General features: G+C 40.0%; 1 protein-coding gene across 1 annotated transcript in view; it reads right to left on the bottom strand.

Annotated features, from left to right (window-relative positions):
* Positions 1–383: 383 nt before the first annotated feature.
* Positions 384–21084, bottom strand: part of LOC124268522 (telomerase protein component 1-like) — a 51448-nt gene continuing 30747 nt past the window's right edge. Inside the window, 28 exon segments of the mRNA XM_046703508.1 lie at positions 384–1756; positions 2017–2118; positions 2608–2814; positions 4632–4755; positions 5186–5341; positions 5676–5803; positions 6220–6289; positions 6450–6661; positions 7168–7313; positions 7707–7857; positions 9160–9267; positions 10070–10195; positions 10865–10964; positions 11599–11756; positions 13282–13388; positions 13524–13677; positions 14466–14564; positions 14768–14887; positions 15359–15464; positions 16516–16665; positions 17184–17308; positions 17855–17950; positions 18309–18468; positions 19105–19213; positions 19812–19926; positions 20535–20572; positions 20575–20622; positions 20810–20919. Of these exon segments, the coding sequence (XP_046559464.1) occupies positions 1622–1756; positions 2017–2118; positions 2608–2814; positions 4632–4755; positions 5186–5341; positions 5676–5803; positions 6220–6289; positions 6450–6661; positions 7168–7313; positions 7707–7857; positions 9160–9267; positions 10070–10195; positions 10865–10964; positions 11599–11756; positions 13282–13388; positions 13524–13677; positions 14466–14564; positions 14768–14887; positions 15359–15464; positions 16516–16665; positions 17184–17308; positions 17855–17950; positions 18309–18468; positions 19105–19213; positions 19812–19926; positions 20535–20572; positions 20575–20622; positions 20810–20919 (3460 nt within the window). The 3' untranslated portion in view covers positions 384–1621.

Genomic DNA, 21084 nt, shown 5'->3' with positions numbered 1-21084 from the left:
TTACAAGCCAGTAACATTTCAATGTAGCCCGCTGTCAATGGCAACTCATTCTGTACTTCGTAGTAGTAATTCTTTATCTCGAATAACATTGAATCACGTATGATGTATGGAATTTACTGATGTTTTGCGAATGCAAATCGAAGGAAGGGAGAAAACTCTAAATGTTTTTCTTGTCAGCAAAAGCTAGCGATGGCTACAAAAAGATTTGTACCCGTGCTTCAAACAATTCCAAAGTAACATTAAGGTGTTCTGTAAGATAAATACATTGTTCACTGGTCCCTCGGGGCCCATGGGTTGATGTACCCTCTATGTTTTTTTAAACAAACATCGAGGGTACATCAACCCATGCCCCCCTCGTGACCAGTGAACAACTTATGATGCATATCTTGTGGTTTAACATTCATTTTCATGACATGAAATATAATTATGTCTAAAACAGTGACAAAACCCTGCAGTGACAGCCGCTGGCCACACTGAATATCTTCCATACAAGTACGTGTCTCAGCTTATGACAGCACACATCAGACAGTGCATACATCATAGAATATAGATACATTATATACAATATGCAAATATCAAGCCACTAGTTCTGTAAGCAAGCAAATACTGACTTAGATGAGCTATTTTTTTAAACTATCTAATTAATAAATACATTACATAATTCTGACCAAAATTGTCTGTACAGAAATGTAGTTTGATTATCCTCATTTCATTCTCATAATCGGCATCTAGTATAACTTAACTAGTATAATGCTAACTGCTGCAAGCGTGTAAAAGTGACACAACTTGACTCCTACCAAGTTTACAAATACAGAGCTACAGTAAACTAATTAATGGTTACCATGGATATGTTACAGATGTTTGGGTATGACAGTATGTACAATGATTGTTTCAGTATGTACAATGATTGTTTCAGTATTTACAATGATATATTTATTAATACACATTCACAGCCAAATATAACTTGTTCATACATAAGTCTTTGAAACTAGACATGTGTTTTTTTAAGCAATGTTGCCTACTAATGTCTAAGATAGGTGTGTATTCATTTGTGTACACAGCATCAAAGCATGTCAAACATACAGATACATTACATAAATAATAATAAAAATACAACACATTGTTATAGTGTACATACATAAGGAGATATATATGACATATTTACATTGTATTTACATTGCTTAATTAGGAGTACCAGTTAAACAATTCATGGCTAAACACAAAGGAAGGATGTGCATTGTTTTCACTATTGTTCTTCAACTGAATGAAACATAATCATAACAATTCTTAAATAAAAAAATCAATGTAAAGTTATATTCAATAATACTACATTGTACTAGCGAAAATATAGACTTGACATTAGGAGATATATTTAAGAGATGCAATACATGCCAAACAAATAGACTCGATACCAACCATGACGACAATTATTTACACGCCAACTTTTCAAAAACATTCAGGTTCTTCAAAGGAGTATTGCTAAATGATTAACAAGTTGAGGATAAAGATGTAAAGAAATTAATTTGAAACGAATTGAAGTGAAGACATGGTATAGCTGTGAAGACTACAACAACAGGAAAGTTTAAGTAGAAGACAGTGCAGCTAGTGTGGTGTGGTCACTTCACTGCCGCCATGTGAGGAGATGGACGTTGCCCAGTTGGTCACCACACATCAGGGGGACACACTCGGGGCACCTGCTGACCGTTCCGGCAAGTGTCATGCTGGTCACAGGTGCTGGACAGAAGAACTGACCAATCTGAGGAGAGAAAACAATGCTTTGCTTCACAAGACATTTCTGTAAGAAGTTCCCTCAGCAACCCATTGCCTTCAACCCTTGTAGAACCCAGGTCTTTAGCTGATCACCCTTCTGGCATTGCCCATTTGTTGAATAAGAAAATCTTAAACTGTCATTTTAAAAATATATAATTAAACACCCTCAGGTTATTAATATGGCAATTAAAAACCCCTTAAATTGGGATCTATACACGACAGCCATGAACAGATTGGTGAACTTACCTGAGTCAGATCTTCCGTCCACACTTTCACTGTGTGGTCAGCGGACGCTGTGAAGATACATCCAGCCACCGCCATGATGCTGGTGATGGCCTCCGCATGAATCTAGAACAAACATCCAATAATCAATAACAATGTCAATGGGCTTTACACATTTAGACAGCAACAACCTCAGCGACACTGACAAGCATTGGGATGGGCCTGGCACACCAATGCTAGTCAACAAATGTCTATTTAACATCCATGAATTTGGAAAATACTGCTTCAAACACCTTTTAATGTATTTGTTTTTCAGGACTCCCAGTATGTCCTGCATATTATCTTAAAATTAGACTGACCCTGAACCGGAACCCCAGTATAATCTAGAACAAATTGAAAATAAATAAATAAGCCCCCTGTAAAATCCAAAACAGCTAGTCCCTACATGGAGAAAATCTGGTATTTCAGTTTACCCTCGCCACTGAGAGAGCCTTAACTTGGCATTGCACATTCACACTCTCCCATCTCTCCCCACATCCGTCTTATAATAAGTGACCCTCGGACAAATGTCCCCCAAACCCTATTTTAAAAGAAAATAATGACATTTTTCAATACCTTTACTGTTTTCCATGTGTCAGGTGCTTGGTTTCTGTTTGCCACAGTTATCTGCCCCTTGGAGTCAACGCAGTACACAGTTGTCCCCCTTTGCATGACATCTAACACCCATGTCTTGGTACGTTTGTGAGGAGGAACATGTTTGTCTAGCTCGGAGCTATCCACAAGCACCATCATCAGTTTGGTCACTGGACTACTGTACTTAACCTGTGAACAAAGAGAAGAGTAAGTTGCCATGGCGATGACAAAACCTACTGAACAAAAGACCATCTGGTGCTAGTGAATACAATTCTGAATTTAAGGTAAGATATTGGGTGAGTGAGTTTAGTTTGAGACTGCTTTTAGCAATATTCCAGCAATATCACTGCAGGGGACACCAAATATGGTCTTCACACATAGTACCCATGTGGGGAATCAAACCCAGGTCTTCTGCGTGACGAGCGAACGCTTTAACCACTCGGCTACCCCCACCGCCCCAAGATATAGGTCAAATATGGTTACACCTGTTTGTTAAAGAGAGGTTACAATTAGTGGTGTAACGATTCATTGATAGTATCCATGTTTACATCGTCAACGACACACGATACAAGTGCATCGATACAAAACACATTTAGGCAATATATCAGGATATTTATATTGCAAGGGTCTATAATACATCGATGTATTGCCACAAGAGACGATATATCCCGATACAACTTAAATACTACTTAAAGTTGTAAGGAGTATTGTATTAGGAATAGGAAAGGAGTCACTTTGAAATTCTTCTGAATTTTAAAAACAAATTGAACTTTAAAGGAATTTGTTTGTGTCTGTTATCTCTGTTACATGAACAAAGGAGTTGGTGTATAAGTGAAAGAGTGTGAACATTTAACAAACTCTGTGAACTGAGAATAATTGTCTTCAGTTAATTGAAATATGCAGATATGTTTTAGTTGTTTGACAAGTAACACTATTTATTTACAACTATGAACAATGTCATAGCATTGTTAAGAAAGAGAACAAAGAGAAGATAAAATTTAGAAAGCAGACTTAAGTGATTCTGAGTGCTGATATAAATTACATTGAGTTGTTTGTGAAAGCATTGGTGTAGAAACACAACTTCTTAAGGGAATCTTCACTTTCAGATTTATATCTATCAGATCAAGGTATACTGAATATGTTTGACTTTCTTAAGCATTAAATGCTGAAACTTTATTAGATGAACAGCTTTTTAAGTGTGTGTGAATGGAACACAAGTTCTGCTGTATAACAAATAAAGTTTCAGTCATTTTATCTGTCATATCTGTTCTGTCATTAGAAATTGTAAAGTATCAGGATACGTATCATATCGCCGCCATTGTATTGTGATGATAATCGTCTCGCAGGTTCCTTGCCAATACTTTCATGATATATCGTCTCACCTCATTAAACTGGTATCGGGATATATCATCTCGCCACTTAGGTCACGATAAACAGCTCCAGTTACAATACTCAACATTAAACATGTTATATGAACACAGATGTACCCGTATGTCTCTGTGTGTGCATTTTAGTGTGTTTGTGCTTGTATTGTCCATATAAATGTTGGTTTACAGTACTAGCCAGATGAAATACCATGCTGCAGTTTAACATGAATGCCCATTCAAAGAGTCTTGCCCAATTCTCCCGATGCCCAACACGAGGCAGAGTAACAATCAGGACTATCTTTTAATATATTTCCTATGACACAGGAGGGAAGAGAACCAGCACCTGGGGACACCCTCTATCCACCAGACGATGGAGGCAGCATTGGCAAGAGTATCAGGAGAAGTATATGATCAAAAAGAAATACTGGGCTGATCATATAGGGAGATCCCTTTGTATATACTGCAGGAACCCATTGCAGGAACCAATTCTCCCTAAACTTTAACCATCTACATGATTCCAATTGCACAAAGTAATCCTGGCCCCAAATAATTCTTAACTCCCACATCTTAACATACAGTTCAGAAACATACAGTTCTGGTACAAATATCCTGTAAAGAACACTGAAGCTGAGAACTCACTTGCAGTACTGGTCTGACATCCAAGATGTCGACCTTGCTGTCCGTGCCTGCAGTCAGAAGCTCCTGGTCAGAGAAGGTCAGTCTGGTTGACCAACTGTTGTAGAAGCCACCTGTTGCTGGGTTCCTGGAGGTAACACCAAATTGTAAGACTTAGTCTCCTTGGGGAGGGCCTACAGCTTGGGATACTATCCATACTCTTCAGGGGCGGATACAGCTTTTTGAGAAAGGGGGGGGGGGGGTGCACACTATTGAGAAAAGGAGGGTGCACACTTCATTTTTACCCGAGTTTCAATGGTCATTTAACAAACTTTCAGCACAAAAGGGTGTGTGCGCACCCCCCCCTCCGGATCCGCCTATGCTCTTGAAGCACTACCTAACAACAGCATCCATCTGGTGTTGCATCAAATCTACAGTGAATACCAATCCTTTTACAAATAATCCTATATAGTGAGGGCTTTTTCACTGTGAAGAGAGAATTTCATTACTTATCAGAATTTGGGATACTTGTGGCTCAATTTATGACAGATTATTTTAGCAGGAAAATGTTACTTTACCTAATTGTATTGACAGGTTTGCCGTAGTCTGTGTTCCAAACGTTGATGGTGCCATCCCATTCCGCAGAGAAAAAGGTAAGTCCAGACTTGGATGGGTACTTGTCATTCCAGGCCAGGGCTGTCACAGGTGTCAGGACAGTGAACACCTTTCCTTTCCTGCAATTGGACAAGTGATAGATGCAAGTCTAATATCAAACAAACCCACATGAATTTGAAAATTCTGCTTTATTGCCAAGGCGACCACTACCAAAATCAAATAAAATTTTTTTTTATTGAAACCTTAGGCTAACAATCAATATCACTTTCCCTTTCACAAACAAAACTTGTCAAGTAAACACATGGTCAGTAAAATAGGATTAAAACTGATTTGATATTAATTAAAAGAAACATCCATTTTTGACTCTTATGTGACTTGAAGCAAAAATCACTTGTGTCAATTCTCACATGTCATATCTTTCTGTTTAGTTTGATAACCATAAGCATAGCTTACTTGACTAGGAAGGTATCTCTTCTCTTTATGATGTCCCATACGATGATAGTGGCATCATCAGAACCCGTGGCAAACTTGCTACTGTGTCGGTTCACAAAACAGGCAGCATTCACTGATTTTTCATGGGCCTGAAAAATTAGATGTCATTCTACACATTTGATAAAACATTTCAACCTATTCTTTCACACCCTATAAGGAAGATATGGCATGTATTGCACCACAGATGGCAATATTACATGATACTGGAGAATGTATAGTGACTGATATGACTGTGTGCTTCAGTCTGATTGGCTAAATAATGTGAATAAACAGGATTCGTGGTCCAGAAGTTTCCTTGTTTATTCACAGTCCATAAATAAGATCTGTTTTTAGTCAGTCTCAATTTTAGGTTTTACATATGCGTCCCACATTAATCAAATATAATATCAATATGTATTAGTTAAAAAATATGAAATCAAATAAGATTTATCTCCAAAATTCAGAATATAGTCCAATCAGGTCCCAGGCATATACTTAGGGGAGATAACACATCAGGGTGTCTTACCTTGAAGCTGTAGGAGCATGTTCTCTCATTGGTGACAGGGTCCAAGGTCCATATCTTCACGATACCATCCCTTGGTTAGAAAATAAATATGGTCACACAAATATGTATCACAGCCAGACTAGATTCTGTGTGAAATCTTCAATAAATACAACTGTCCATCAAACCTCAGATATAATTTGTAGGCAACAATACGTTTACACTGAATAAAGACCTAATCTTTAATCACATACCGGCTTCCTGTGAGAACAGTAGAGCTGTCTGGAGAGGCTACACAAAAGGTGACGTCAGCATTATGGCGCCCGATGACACGTTCCTCACTCAGCTGTGGGGTCCAAAGTCTCACTGATTTGTCTAATGAACAGCTGCAGACATTGCCAGACTTGTCTGTAGCCACTGACAACACACGGTCGGAGTGCCCAGTCAGAGATGCCAACTCATTTGCCTGGAAGAAACAATTTCATAATTACCAGAACCAACTTGATCTGTTGCGAATATAAAAACTATATCGGTGCTTTGAATGAAATGATTTGCTAGCTATAGAACATAAACAATCACTTATCAAATTTTTACACAAGGACGCATAATCACATCTCAAATAAATATATATACTGAACCAAAAAGATCTCACATCTCTTGTGAAAGATGGTGATGGAAAACTGTTTCGCCTTCCTTCTTTAAGATGTCACAATCTGACATCACTGAACTTCCTGTCAGCATATCACAAATATGATTAAAGAATATAACGCCAAATATAATAAGTAAGGCTTCTTTCCATAATAACCTGGTTTGGCAGTCTGGCCATGATTTTACTGCAATACTGTTCGTTCGTTCGTTCGTTCCTTCGTTCGTTCGTTTCGTTCGTTCATTCATTCATTCAACCCAATTCATGTATTAAGGAATTATAGACTGCCATCTTTTCAAAGAAGTCTGCAACACTGCTGTACTGACCTGCAGTGGTTTCCAGAGTCTCAGAAGACCATCGTCAGCACACGTGGCCACAATGACATCTTGCATCTTGATGTCCAATCTTCCAGACTTCTTGTCTGGAGAATCAATCTCTGGAGCTGACCAGTCCATTGTCTCCTCCTCATTGGCTGAAAGACAAATGGAGAGGTCACAAAAATAACACCTATAGGGGTCGCGCACAGTATGGCTGTGTGGCACAAATGGAGTGGTTTATTTTCTATGTTATCACAACAGAATTGGTTGGCCTAAACAAAATATATAACATAAGAAATCGCGATACAGTGTGTTTATTCAATCTGCTTTGGTGAATGGCAGTGTTTTTAACATTATTTTTTTAACTTACCAACATAGATTAACAACTTTGTTGTCCTACTTTGGGAATATTTACTGACATTAACTGCATGCTTGGGTTGTATATTGGCCTCTGAGGAGGTCTGGATAAATCCCTGGAATGGGCAGTGATGAACACAAACAGTCATTAACATCACATGATGAAGTTCAAGTCGGTGTAAAATACTTACCATCCTCCAAAGTTGACCCTTGTTTGACCTTCACCACGATGTCACAGCTGTTGACCCTCTGTATGTGTCCGAGCAGGGTGGTGATCTCTGTTCCCTTGTGTGACCAGACCTTCACATGACCGTCACTAGACGCTGACACGATACATCCGTACTGAAACACATGACACACGCACTCTAAAACACATGACACACACACTGGACACGATACACCATGACTGAAACACATGACACACCCACTGGACATGACACACCGCGCATAAAACACATGACACACCGCACTGGACACATGACACATGATACAACCGTACTGAAACACATGACACACGCACTCTAAAACACATGACACACACACTGGACACGATACACCATACTGAAACACATGACACACCCACTCTAAAACACATGACACACACACTGGACATGACACACCCATACTGAAACACATGACACACGCACTCTAAAACACATGACACACACACTGGACATGACACACCCCATACTGAAACACACTATGACACACACACTCTAAAACACATGACACACACACTGGACATGACACACCCGTGCTGAAACACATGACACACCCACTCTAAAACACATGACACACACACTGGACATGACACACATGCACTGAAACACATGATACACACCCATACTGAACACATGACACACCCACTCTAAAACACATCACACACACACATGACACACCCATAAAACACATGACACACCCACTCTAAAACACATGACACACACACTGGACATGATACACCCATACTGAAACACATGACACACCCACTCTAAAACACATGACACACACACTGGACATGACACACCCATACTGAAACACATGACACACCCACTCTAAAACACATGACACACACACTGGACATGACACACCCATACTGAAACACATGACACACCCACTCTAAAACACATGACACACGCACTGGACATGACACACCCATACTGAAACACATGACACACCCACTCTAAAACACATGACACACCCACTCTAAAACACATGACACACCCACTCTAAAACACATGAAACATGCACTGGACACAATACACCCATACTGAAACATATGACACACCCACTCTTAAACACATCACACACACACTGGACATGACACACCCATACTGAAACACATGACACACCCACTCTAAAACACATGACACACACACTGGACACGATACACCCATACTAAAACACATCACACACCCACTCTTAAACACATAACACACACACTGGACATGACACACCATACTGAAACACATGACACACCCACTCTAAAACACATGACACACCCACTGGACATGACACACCCATACTGAAACACATGACACACCCACTCTAAAACACATGACACACACACTGGACATGACACACCCGCACTGAACATGATTCATCTACTTATGCTTAATATTTTTTCTAGGTAGAAAAGTCTTGTACCTGGTATGCCACTGAATTGACTGCAGACATGTGACCAGTCATTTTCTTCTTCTCCGTTCCGGTGTTCACATCCCACACCTTCAGGTTGAAATCATTGGATCCTGTTACCTAGGGAACGAGAAAGTCATCAGAAAGTTGGATATGATGAAAGAGTTAAATACAGGTGTGTGCTTGGTTTTCCAAAACCACTGTGCAATATTTCACATGCATGAGTTCAACCTAAAACATGAACAGAAAGCAGGGCTCCATTTAAATACATGAAACCTACTTCACCCAGTGCAACATTATGTAATTACCTTGCTACACCAGACGAAAACTGGTGTTTAGAACATCATTATAACAAAGTAATTCTGGGTCTGATAAGATTGTCTTATTTCACTTCCTAAACTTTAATTACATGAACAGAAAAAGTCATTCCATCATGCGTAGTCATCAGTCACTGTTCCAAGCCACTTAGCAGACACATGTCATCGTATCCCAACTGTGTAGATCAATGCTCATGTATTTGATCACTGGATTGTCTGGACTAATCTCAATTATTTACAGACTGCCGCCTTAAAGCTGGAATACTGCTGAGTGCGGCGTTAAACAACAAACAAACAAAACACTGTTCCAAGCCAGTGAAATGTAAACAGACACAGACACATTTTTCCGTGACATGGAGGCCAAGAATGAATGGCAACACTAACTTCCTGTTTACATTAACATCTTATCAGCTTTGTAATGTTTTTTTAAAAGCATAACATAACCAGCATGATTATTTCTGGATAAATTAACAGACTTGATATCCTGAAAATATTGACATGCACTGAGTGCAAGTTGGTATAAATATGAGGTTGCATTTGGCAGTTTCAGGTTGCACCAGTGCAAGTTCTAAATGCTAAATTGGAGCAAATAGAGACTGTTATACCAGGAAGTCGCCGATGTTGGACCACCTGCAGGAGTTGATCCAGTCATTGTGGCAGGCATGAAGAGTCCTCTCTGCCGTGGCGTCAGGGTCCAGCAACACTTGGAACATGTCCCATATCATCACAGACTGAAGAGACAAACTCATATTGTTAGTTCTACATGTCGCAGACAAAGGTCTAACATTCCATCACGCTTATCATACCAACTTTCTTGAGCACATTTGTCATTGTCATTGTGCAAGGACACTAACACATTATAAATCAACCATTATCATTCTGTTAGTCAAAAACGTAAGCAGGAGGAAATATTTTTTAATTGTGCTGAAGGCCTTCCATAAAATGCATATTTCCTTCATCAGAAAGAATATTTAGTCCATGTCAAATTTGTTCAGAAACTGTCATCCGAAGTTGTGTCATCAAATTTTCGCTATGGCCCTTGCCTAACTCCCTCCCTCTTCTCTAATAAATGCCAGTTCTCTTAGCCTTGGAATACATCTGTCTGTATGTGTTATATTCACACATGGCTTGAAAGACATGACACAGACTTGAAGTGTCTACGAATGTTTCAGTTTTCAAACTATTGCTTCAGCTATTGCACTCATTCTGCTTGGTTGTCCAGTGGTAATGGCTGATATTTACAAAGATTAAAATACAAATGCCAAAATCTAATTCAACTGTGTCAATTTCAGTATAGAAATACCTCCTTGGCGTTAAGGCACTCGATGTCAGCTATGTGGTATCTCCAGTTCTGGAGGATAAAATAAGGTCCCTTTGAGTATTGACATGTTAGTACTCACTGCATCTCGACTGGCTGTAGCCAGTTTGGTCTGGTTTGAGTTGAAGGAGCAGCTGGTCACTGGGGCAGTGTGACCCTTCAGAGTGGCCATTGGGGACGGTCTGGAAACACACAGTCAATACACCATTACCTAATCTAGTCACAGTACATACATTTCTATGATTGGTTCGCTCCTGAGTTGCCTCGTCTGATATTCAGATGATAATTTGTAAAAACCAAGTGGATAATGAGGTCTGGTAGTAAAGGTTTTGGCTTGTCACATTGGAGCACAGGGTGCAGTTCCCCAGTTAGTGTGAAACCATTCTTAATGGCCGTCACAAAGAGCAGGACTAGATGTTCACTCTGTCCATAGCAAACCACTTATACAAGGAGTGAGTATAGTTTTATGTCACTTTTAGAAATATTCCAGCAATATGATGGCTGAAGACCCGGGTTCGATTCCCCACATGGGTACAATATGTGAAGCCCATTCCTGGTGTCCCCTGCCGTGATATTGCTGGAATATTGCTAAAAGCGGCGTAAAACCATACTCACTCACTCACTCACTCTTGTAAAGGACCTGCACTTTGACCTTCATCCTTACATGAAACCCCACTCAAAAATCAGGCCCTAAATCTGAAACAGATTTTCACAAGGTTTTACCAGTCTTCTGCAGATACCTTTAACTACATTTCATCAAATTATGTTCTGAATTAACTTGGTCAAGGCATGTCAGCAAAAAGTGAACCTGCTTACCTTAGAGCTTTCTTGCACTCCCGGGGAGAGGAAAAGATAAGACAGGTGAAGTCCTCTCCGCAGGTAGCCACGTACTTGGCAGTGACTGTCACACACAGGACCGGCATGGTGTGTCCCTCCAGAGATGCTGCTTTAGTGGCGGTGGTTCCATCCAGCATCTGAACATAGACAACATTGACACTATATACCATGGTTCTGTCCAACATCTGAACATAGACAACATTGACACTATATACCATGGTTCCGTCCACCATCTGAACATAGACAACATTGACACTATATACCATGGTTCCGTCCAACATCTGAACATAGACAACATTGACACTATATACCATGGTTCCGTCCACTATCTGAACATAGACAACATTGACACTATATACCATGGTTCTGTCCAACATCTGAACATAGACAACATTGACACTATATACCATGGTTCCGTCCAACATCTGAACATAGACAACATTGACACTATATACCATGGTTCCGTCCAACATCTGAACATAGACAACATTGACACTATATACCATGGTTCTGTCCAACATCTGAACATAGACAACATTGACACTATATACCATGGTTCTGTCCAACATCTGAACATAGACAACATCGACACTATATACCCTGGTTCCGTCCAACATCTGAACATAGACAACATCGACACCATATACCATGGTTCCGTCCACCATCTGAACATAGACAACATTGACACTATATACCATGGTTCCGTCCAACATTTGAACATAGACAACATTGACACTATATACCACGGCTCCGTCCAACATCTGAACATAGACAACATCGACACTATATACCATACCATGGTAGACGACACTATATACCAACATCTGAACATAGACAACATTGACACTATATACCATGGTTCCGTCCAACATCTGAACATAGACAACATTGACACTATATACCATGGTTCCGTCCAACATCTGAACATAGACAACATCGACACTATATACCATGGTTCCGTCCAACATCTGAACATAGACAACATTGACACTATATACCCTGGTTCCGTCCAACATCTGCACACAATATTACAACTATATATGAGACTATCAATTCTTAAGATGTTTGTTTTGTATTTATGACGCAACTGGGTCATGACCTTGATCACTGTAATACATCAATAGTTTATCCATTGTTACAGTATCGGAAACACATTGAGAATGACTGATCTAACTGGGCAACCAATACAATGAAACTCAATAAGTCTGAGGCTGACTTTCTTCAAGCTAAAACTGAAGGCACCCAAATTAGAGCAATATAGAACAAACTTTATGGATAACAGCTTCTTTTTATTCGTGAGTGCGACGTTTCGATACAGATTCTTGTACCGTTGTCAAGCATAATGGAACATGAAGAAGGGGGAAGTGTATATATACTGGATGTGTGAGTGCGACGTTTCGATACAGTGACAACGGTACAAGAATCTGTATCGAAACGTCGCACTCACGAATAAAAAGAAGCTGTTATCCATAAAGTTTGTTCTATATTGTACTTCCCAACTTCCAAAATGCCACTCAAAGAAGTCAAATTAGAGCAGTAATATGGCATCTGTAATATTCATCAAAACCAGAGGAAGCATGATACTAAACATGAGCTCATATATTGTTTTACAAAAGACCCGAGACTGAGATGAACCAAGATTCAACCTCGACTCCTACTCACCAGCACCATGTTGTCGTCAGCGCCTGTGAAGACATAGCGTCCGTCCCGACTGTAAGTTAGAGCTCTCACTGCTGCACTGTGATGCTTCACCTCCGCTAGCTGCATGCCTACAGAATAACGAACGTGGGTCAGGTTTACTTTCCATGTATTATATTTACAAAAATTTCCTGGTCATACAATCCAGTCTGTACATCACTCATCCCTCTTGTACATCCCTATCTGTTTGATTGCTCAATTCCTACCTGTGTTGACATCAAAGACTCGGGCATGGCCCTCGTGGTATCCTGCGTGTGTGGCAACCAGATCTCCTTGCGGAGAGAGTGCTACTGAAGTGACCGGTCCATTCTTCTCAGACCCAAGACAGTGTAGGGGAATTCCCAGGTGTCCTGACCACACCTGGAGGTAAATGAAGGTCAAGGTATTCACATAATGTAACAAACAGATATACGCACAAAGAGATTTGCACTTTGCAAAGTTCCCACTGCAGCCAAGTAAACTTTAGGAATGATAACCAGTATTGACATTTCCTTGTGGCGTACCAGTTTTACTATGATGCAGTAGGCATCTGAGTAGCAGGTAGTGTTAGCTAGCTAGTGAAAACAAAAACTGTAAGCAGCCTGTATATAATCCAGCCTGTCCTCTTACTGGAAGCTTGTGCATAAGAGTGAGTGAGTGAGTTTAGTTTTACACCGCACTCAGCAATGTTCCAGCCATATGGCAGCGGTCTGTAAATAATCAAATCTGGACCAGACAATCCAGTGATCAACAGCATGAGCATCGATCTGCGCAATTGGGAACCAATGACATGTGACAACCAAGTCAGCGAGCTTGACCACCAGATCCCATTAGTCGCCTCTTACGACAAGCATGGGTTACTCTAACCCTTCATGGGAAGCATAAGCGTGAACTTGGTCTCGTCGCTATAAGGCTGAAGTAAAGCTGATCTAAATCTGAACTCACTGACTGGTACTAGAAGATACAATGACAACCATACCACAATGTCAGGGCTTGATGACACTCATGTTTCTGTGTTCAGACCTATTCTCACGTTAACTCCACACGGAAACATACACTGATCAAGCAAGAATTTATGAAGTGGGGCAAACTGGCATACAAATCTTTGACTCAATCTTCCAAGGCCTTATATACAAGTTCATGACAAGTACAAATATCATCGAACTGACCTTGATCTTATGGTCATCACTGACAGTGACCAGTTCCTTCCCTGTAGGGGTGAAGGTCAGTTTGTTGATTGGCAGGGAATGACCACAAATGTTTCCGACCTAAAATAAAGCAAACAGAATTAGCATCAATATAAAAATAATTTATATCAATATATTTTTCATAATGTCACACGTACAGCTGTAGAGCTGAGGTTCTCACAGTCACAAACAGCTAGCTGTAAGCACAAAATACTTCATTTATACAATGTTATAAGGAGATCATGTGATAACAATATGTGAGTCTGGCCAGTTATTCTACTTACTTGAGAACCATTTGTAGCAGACCAGATCTTGACATCACCATCCAGCGCTGCTGAGGCAATATGTCTGCCGGACGGGGAGTAGGCCACGTCGCGCACAGATGAACTGTGACCTCGCAATACCTGTAACGTTCCATGTATATATAAACAACAGAAAATCCACTTGATCTGAACACACATGATAATCTTAAACAAGGACCTGAGGTCTATTAAAATGAATTTAATTCATGAATTTTTACAGTTAATTTTCAAATTTAGAAAGACTTTGATAGATATACCATAAATATTTGTTTAAAGAGAAATCCTGTAAAATATTCAAATGTTCTGTTCTTGTGTAGGTATAAGTTCTTATTTTTGAAATTCAGAGGTATTTAACATTGAATTTTAGCACTGCATTCAATGACATAATGTTAAAGATTGTCCTCTTCCTTATTCTGGCTATCAGAAGTCACCCCTACAAAGCCATACAATCTCAATAACAGCATGAATTGGGAAACATTTAATTCTGGCATAGGAATTTTTACTGACATTTGTTGCAGATTTGGGCTGAATTTTGGCCATAAGCCGGTGTAGGTAAATATCTGGAGTACTTACAGCCTTTCTCTGTTTATGAAAGACATCAAAGATCTTGAGTGTGGAGTCCCAGCCGCCAGCAACAATCAGCTGACCCTCGGGGTGGAAGTCCACACAGTTGACCGGGCTGCAAAAACACATTACTTGACATATGTAGGGACAGACGGGGTTAAGTGTGAGTTAGTCTTGAGTGGGAGAAGATTTTGAATAGGGCCTGTAAGTAGGTCACGGCACTTCGAGAGACCTTAGTACTTTGGTGACAAACAATGTTTCATACCTCTTCGAATGGTGTTATGGTTGTCAGTTGACAGTAAGAAACCAATAATCTTTGTAGGAATAACAAATTTCTGATCTAACCATCCCCAAATTAGTCAACTATTACGACTGTCAACAGCTCTGACAGCCAAGTATGGGTGTACACTTGGTCCGGTCCAGTAAAGTCATATTTGGTGGTCGCACAACTTGGAACCAGAACTGGTTCTTGAATATACGCTTGTTACCGGAAATCTGGTACTGGAAGTAAGCTGGGCCCCGTCTCACATATCGCAACTTGGTGTGCGCAAAGGGAGCCAGAAACCAGCTGAGTACTGGAAGTAATGCCTCACGGGACTTACAGGCCCTATAGAATGCTTAAAATGATGATGATTCATCCCACAGTAAGTAAGTAAGCTTGGTCTTATCATTGTGTTATAGATTAATGGAAGCAGAAAGTCCAGTGTGGAGCAGGTCATAGATAAAACTCACATGCCAGTTAGGGTGTTGATAGACCCAGATAAACTTACAAGGGTGATTTGGACCATTCACAGGTTTGACATGCAACTCTGCATAGTGAATTGCAGTGCTTCAAATGAACCTCCATCTATGCCTCCGGCAGTAGTGAGGGCATTGGTGGCCTGGTCATCAAAGGCACTGTCATATACTGTGCAGAGTTGCATCCCTTGGGCACACCAGGAACCTATTTTGTGTGTTCAAATCCTGGTTCACCCCAACTATGGTTTGTTAGCACCATCTCTGTGTTCACAGGTTCCATCAAGTGGTCAACATCTGAAACTTGCACCTCACTTCAGGCGTCCCTCCCACACCGAGGCACCATGACTGGAATACTGCCATAGTGGTGTCAAGCCCAGCTGACCTACTGTCTCACTACAGCGGTACTGCCATACACTACATCCTCTCACCTCTCTGCATTCAGGTGGCAGACGATCTCCGTGGTGCTGGTGTTCCACACCTTGATCTGACAGTCCCACCCGCCAGATGCTAGCAGTTTACCGGACTGGTCAGACGTGCACGAGTTGACCCGACGCTGGTGACTCTTCAGTACGGCAATTCTGAAAAACACATGTATTCAGGTTCTGAGATAAACCTTGTGTAACCCATATTTAGGCATCAGAACTTGCCGATATTCCTGTTTGACAAGATATAAAATGTTTGCTATGTGTATATTTTCTGTCTGTTTAATTCAGTTCTAGTTTGCAGCAAAACAGAAGCATTGAGAACTGGATCAGAATAACAGCCTCCAAATGCTACTAAACAAAAAAGCACTACCTCCACTGGTAAATGGCTACTCCTTAGCAACATTTTGTAGTCTTGAGCTTGAGTGTTAGCATTAATGTTTTAGGCTAATATTCCAGCTCTGATAATATGCTGTTGGTTCCAAATGTTCTGATCATTTCTTGGAAGTAAACAAACCCAGTGACAATGTGGAGAAACGCTAGCAGGCTTGTTATACACTAGTTCAACATGATTTGTAAACCAGAGCTCAAATCTAGTGAAATTATCACATGAAAACTCATTAAACAGCAGTCATATTTGTCTCCTTGAAAACAGTTAATCTTCTGTACTGTACCTGTGTCCATCTTCCACATGCCAGAGACACAAGGTGTTGTCAAGTGATGCACTGCACAGTACTCCTTTCCCTACGAAACACACGTCAGCAATGGCGTCAGCATGTCCTCGGAATGAGCGGATCTCCTGCGGATTAGTGAATTTAATGAATTTTCTTCAAATTTTGTAGAATTTCTAGTGCAATCGTAGTCTGAGGCTAACATTTGTAGCGACTACGATAAAATCGTAGAGGTTGGCATCTCTGGGCAATGGTGTAACGTATGGGGGCTTATGGGTCATGTTGACACAGTGTGTGAGCTCCATGACTGTCATAAGTCAAATACAATACATTGACTTCCGGCAGTCAAAGTGTAAAGATTGCTTTACACAGTTATAGCCAACTTCCTGGGTCAGTTGGTCCATGCATATTGACCATCCTTTGGCGCGCTGAGTATTTTACTCTTCGTCCCTTTTTTAATCTTGATGAGACATGGATGTTAAGGTAAACATTACTTTGTTAAACTTCAAGAACAGAATAAAACATTATTTTTACATTATTTAATCCTATCACTAAATAATACATCAACAAATGATCAAAAGAAAACACAATCAGTACAATATATAAACAAATAGATTACTAAGAAAAGAAATTATCAGTGTCCAAGATAAGTGTCCTGAGGTAACAAGAACTACCTTGCCAGTGTCCATGTTGTACAGCCTGACGAGGCAGTCCATCCCACCTGTAGCGAAGTACTCGCTGTCACTTGACACGGTCACACATGTTGAGGGCTGAAAGGCGAAACAGAAAATGGTGCAAAATACACATAGAGATGAAAAGCACATGTTCCTTATACAATGGTCATTACTTGATCAAGCCCATTTCTGGTGTCCCTCACCCTGATATTGCTTGAGAATTGCTAAAAGCCGCATAAAATCATACTAACTCGCTCATTACCTTTTTTTCTATTTTTTTTCCTTTTTTCCAAAAGAAACTTAAAAAGTAAAGCATTAGAATATAAAGCAGATGAACAAAGAAGGTTTCAGTGGAAAGCTCATTTTAAACCCAAACTATGATGGTAAAACATTTATAACATTCAAACATTGAAAATTAATTCTATCATTAATCGTATGTGTGTGATGTGTGTACCTGTGGCAGGTTGCTGATGTTGAGGTAGCAGGGGTCCGTCTGTGACGGCTTGTTGCTCCACTCCATGTAGCTGTTGTCCTCACTCAGGGTCTTGGCGTCAACACACACCTCCGATGTATCAGGTTCATTCACAGCCTGCTGCCAGGTCAAGGCTGGGTGACTGCAGTAATTAATGTACATTGTCTTATTATATCCACTTTAACTGCAATGCTAATACTAACTCTCACTGGCAGAATATCAAACGTTTTGAAAGGTTGCCAACGTAGTATCGCCAAGTGTCATGAACAATATTTTTCTGTATTTAAATCATCATTTTCATGGTGTTATGTAGTCATGATGCTCATTATTTAATCTACAAAATTTCACTTTATTTGTTTGCTGTTTAACAGTGCACTCCATATTCCCGCTATATAATGGAAGTCTGTAAATAATAAAGTCTGAATCAGAAAATCCAGTGATTGACATCATGAGCATCAAACTAAATAATTGGGATGTGATGACATCAACCTTGTCAGTGAACCTGACCACAACGTCCTGTTAGTAGAGGGTCTTCATTGGGGTAACATAATTATGACAAAACTCAAAGAGTAATGAATGAGGCAGAACCAGCGGTCCCCATGTTTCCAAACAAGCAAAGAGATGATTTGTCTATTCGCATCTTTTATCACTGACTGACACTGACAAATGTTATGACTACTGACTAAATAGTCTAAATTTATGGTTTATTGAAGTTAAGCCCCATTTGACCTCACTTTACTGATACCAATTTTAAGGGAATGACAGTTGAGACAATTACCTGGCCAGAATGTGTAGATTGCGTGACACGAATGATGCATACTGCTGAACTCTCGGCACCGCCTGGAAACGGGTTTGCTCCTTCTCCAAGGTCTTGTTGGTAGTGGACACTGTCAACACACATATGTCTGTGTTTATAATTTACATCATACCACTACAGACACAGAAGTAATGAAATTCTTCAAAGCACAAAGGTATCATCGAGGCTGAATGTATCTCTGATGAGTCTCCTGGGAACTGGTCCATCATAAGTTCTCAGCATTAAGTGATCAGATCACCCTTGCTTTAACATAGACTCAGTAGAGTGTTTGCCCTTAAACCAACATATCTAACATATCTCACAAATATGAATATCAATAACATTACAGAAAACTACCTTATATACTGAACAGAGAACCTTGTCCTTTGATGTCAGATATATCAATGTGTCAATAAACGTTTTTAGCTTTCACTGAAATGTTTGCTACACTTGATCAACACACATGAGGGGTGATCTATCATACCGCTTTCAGCTTGTAAACAGTAATAGCAAGTACCTTTTTTAACAGCTACCCAGAGTCAGTGTAATAGAAGTAAATGGCATCACTGATTAAGACATCATGGTATTTATGATGTGACCATGATCACTGTAGGGACACCTCAGTGGAAGACAGTTTTGGAATGATAAATTGTCGATATCAATTCAACTTTTTCAACAGATCTTGTTACCTTTTGCAACAAAGTCATCCATGAGCTGGGCAGCGAGGCCAAGTTTACACTTAGCATGGATGAAGTGAAGGTCACACAGTATCAGCTTCAGGTCAGTGAAGCTTCCACTTGCAGCCTGAAAGTAGGAGGAAAATGTGTCTACACTAAAGTCGAAGATAACTTTATTGTCAAACATCGAAAAAACAAAAACTCTAGCATATATTATCAGGCCCTTCACACACATGCTGTATTATACATGAATACAATAATTGATGCAGTTGCCAGAAATCTGATCTGTTGCTGGAATATTCCATTGAAGCTTTTAATAAACTGTTTGTTTCAGTCAAAATGTCCAAAATGGGGCAAAACTAGATTTACGAGAATTTGAAAAAGTCAAATACATGTTCATGCATTACAAGGACAGACAGACAACCAGACATGGAATAGCTTTCAGTTCAGATGAACAAAACCCCTCTTTTCAGGTGAAGTCAAATATAACTTCTTTGAGTGGCATTTTAGAAGTTGGGAAGTACAATATAGAACAAACTTTATGAATAACAAAAAAAATATAAAGAAGTTGTTATCCATAAAGTTTGTTCTATATTGTATAAAGTCAGATATAGACATGTTCATCTGTAAGTTCACAACGATGGACAACAGACATGGGATAACCATTAGTTCAGATGAGCTCGTGTAGCCCTTTCCAGGTGAGTTAAAGCCTTTAACTCTAAGAGTAAGACTGACCAGATGGTAGGGCAGCTCACTGAAGGCGCGCGTGTGTGCCCTGTCCAGGTTCCTGTTTTCTCAGGGTCAGCCTGGCGGAGGTAGTAGCCTGAAACACAGAACGGCAGCAAACATATAATGTTTGTGGACAACAGCATGACATCATCCTCACTGTAACGATTAATTAGGACATTCTTCCGAAAATCAGCCCCATAATTCATGAAAGGTAGTATTTTCATCTTAAAGTGTAATAAATCTACTGCAGATATCAGTATCCATGTTTGGTTATTCATTACCTGCAAGGAGTTTATGCAGGTTGAGTTCTTTGTCTGCAGCAACACCTCGTAGATAGCGGTGACGGACAGCATTCATTATCTCTGTATGGGCCAGTGACAGGCAGGTGCTCCTAAAAAAAAACACCTTGTTGTCATGGATATCAAAAGACAAAACAAAGAGGTAACCAAAACACAGATAGAACTTGAATCAGCAATGTGATGTGATGATGTATGACTCCATATGAGAAGTAAGACTGTGGCATTTTGGCCACACATATTTATTTTGATGTTTGGAA

Source organism: Haliotis rubra, unplaced genomic scaffold (assembly GCF_003918875.1).
Source record: "Haliotis rubra isolate DU_JTF1 unplaced genomic scaffold, ASM391887v1 Scf1389, whole genome shotgun sequence".
Classification (NCBI taxonomy): Eukaryota; Metazoa; Mollusca; class Gastropoda; order Lepetellida; family Haliotidae; genus Haliotis; species Haliotis rubra.
This window is presented reverse-complemented; position numbering and strand designations above follow the sequence as displayed.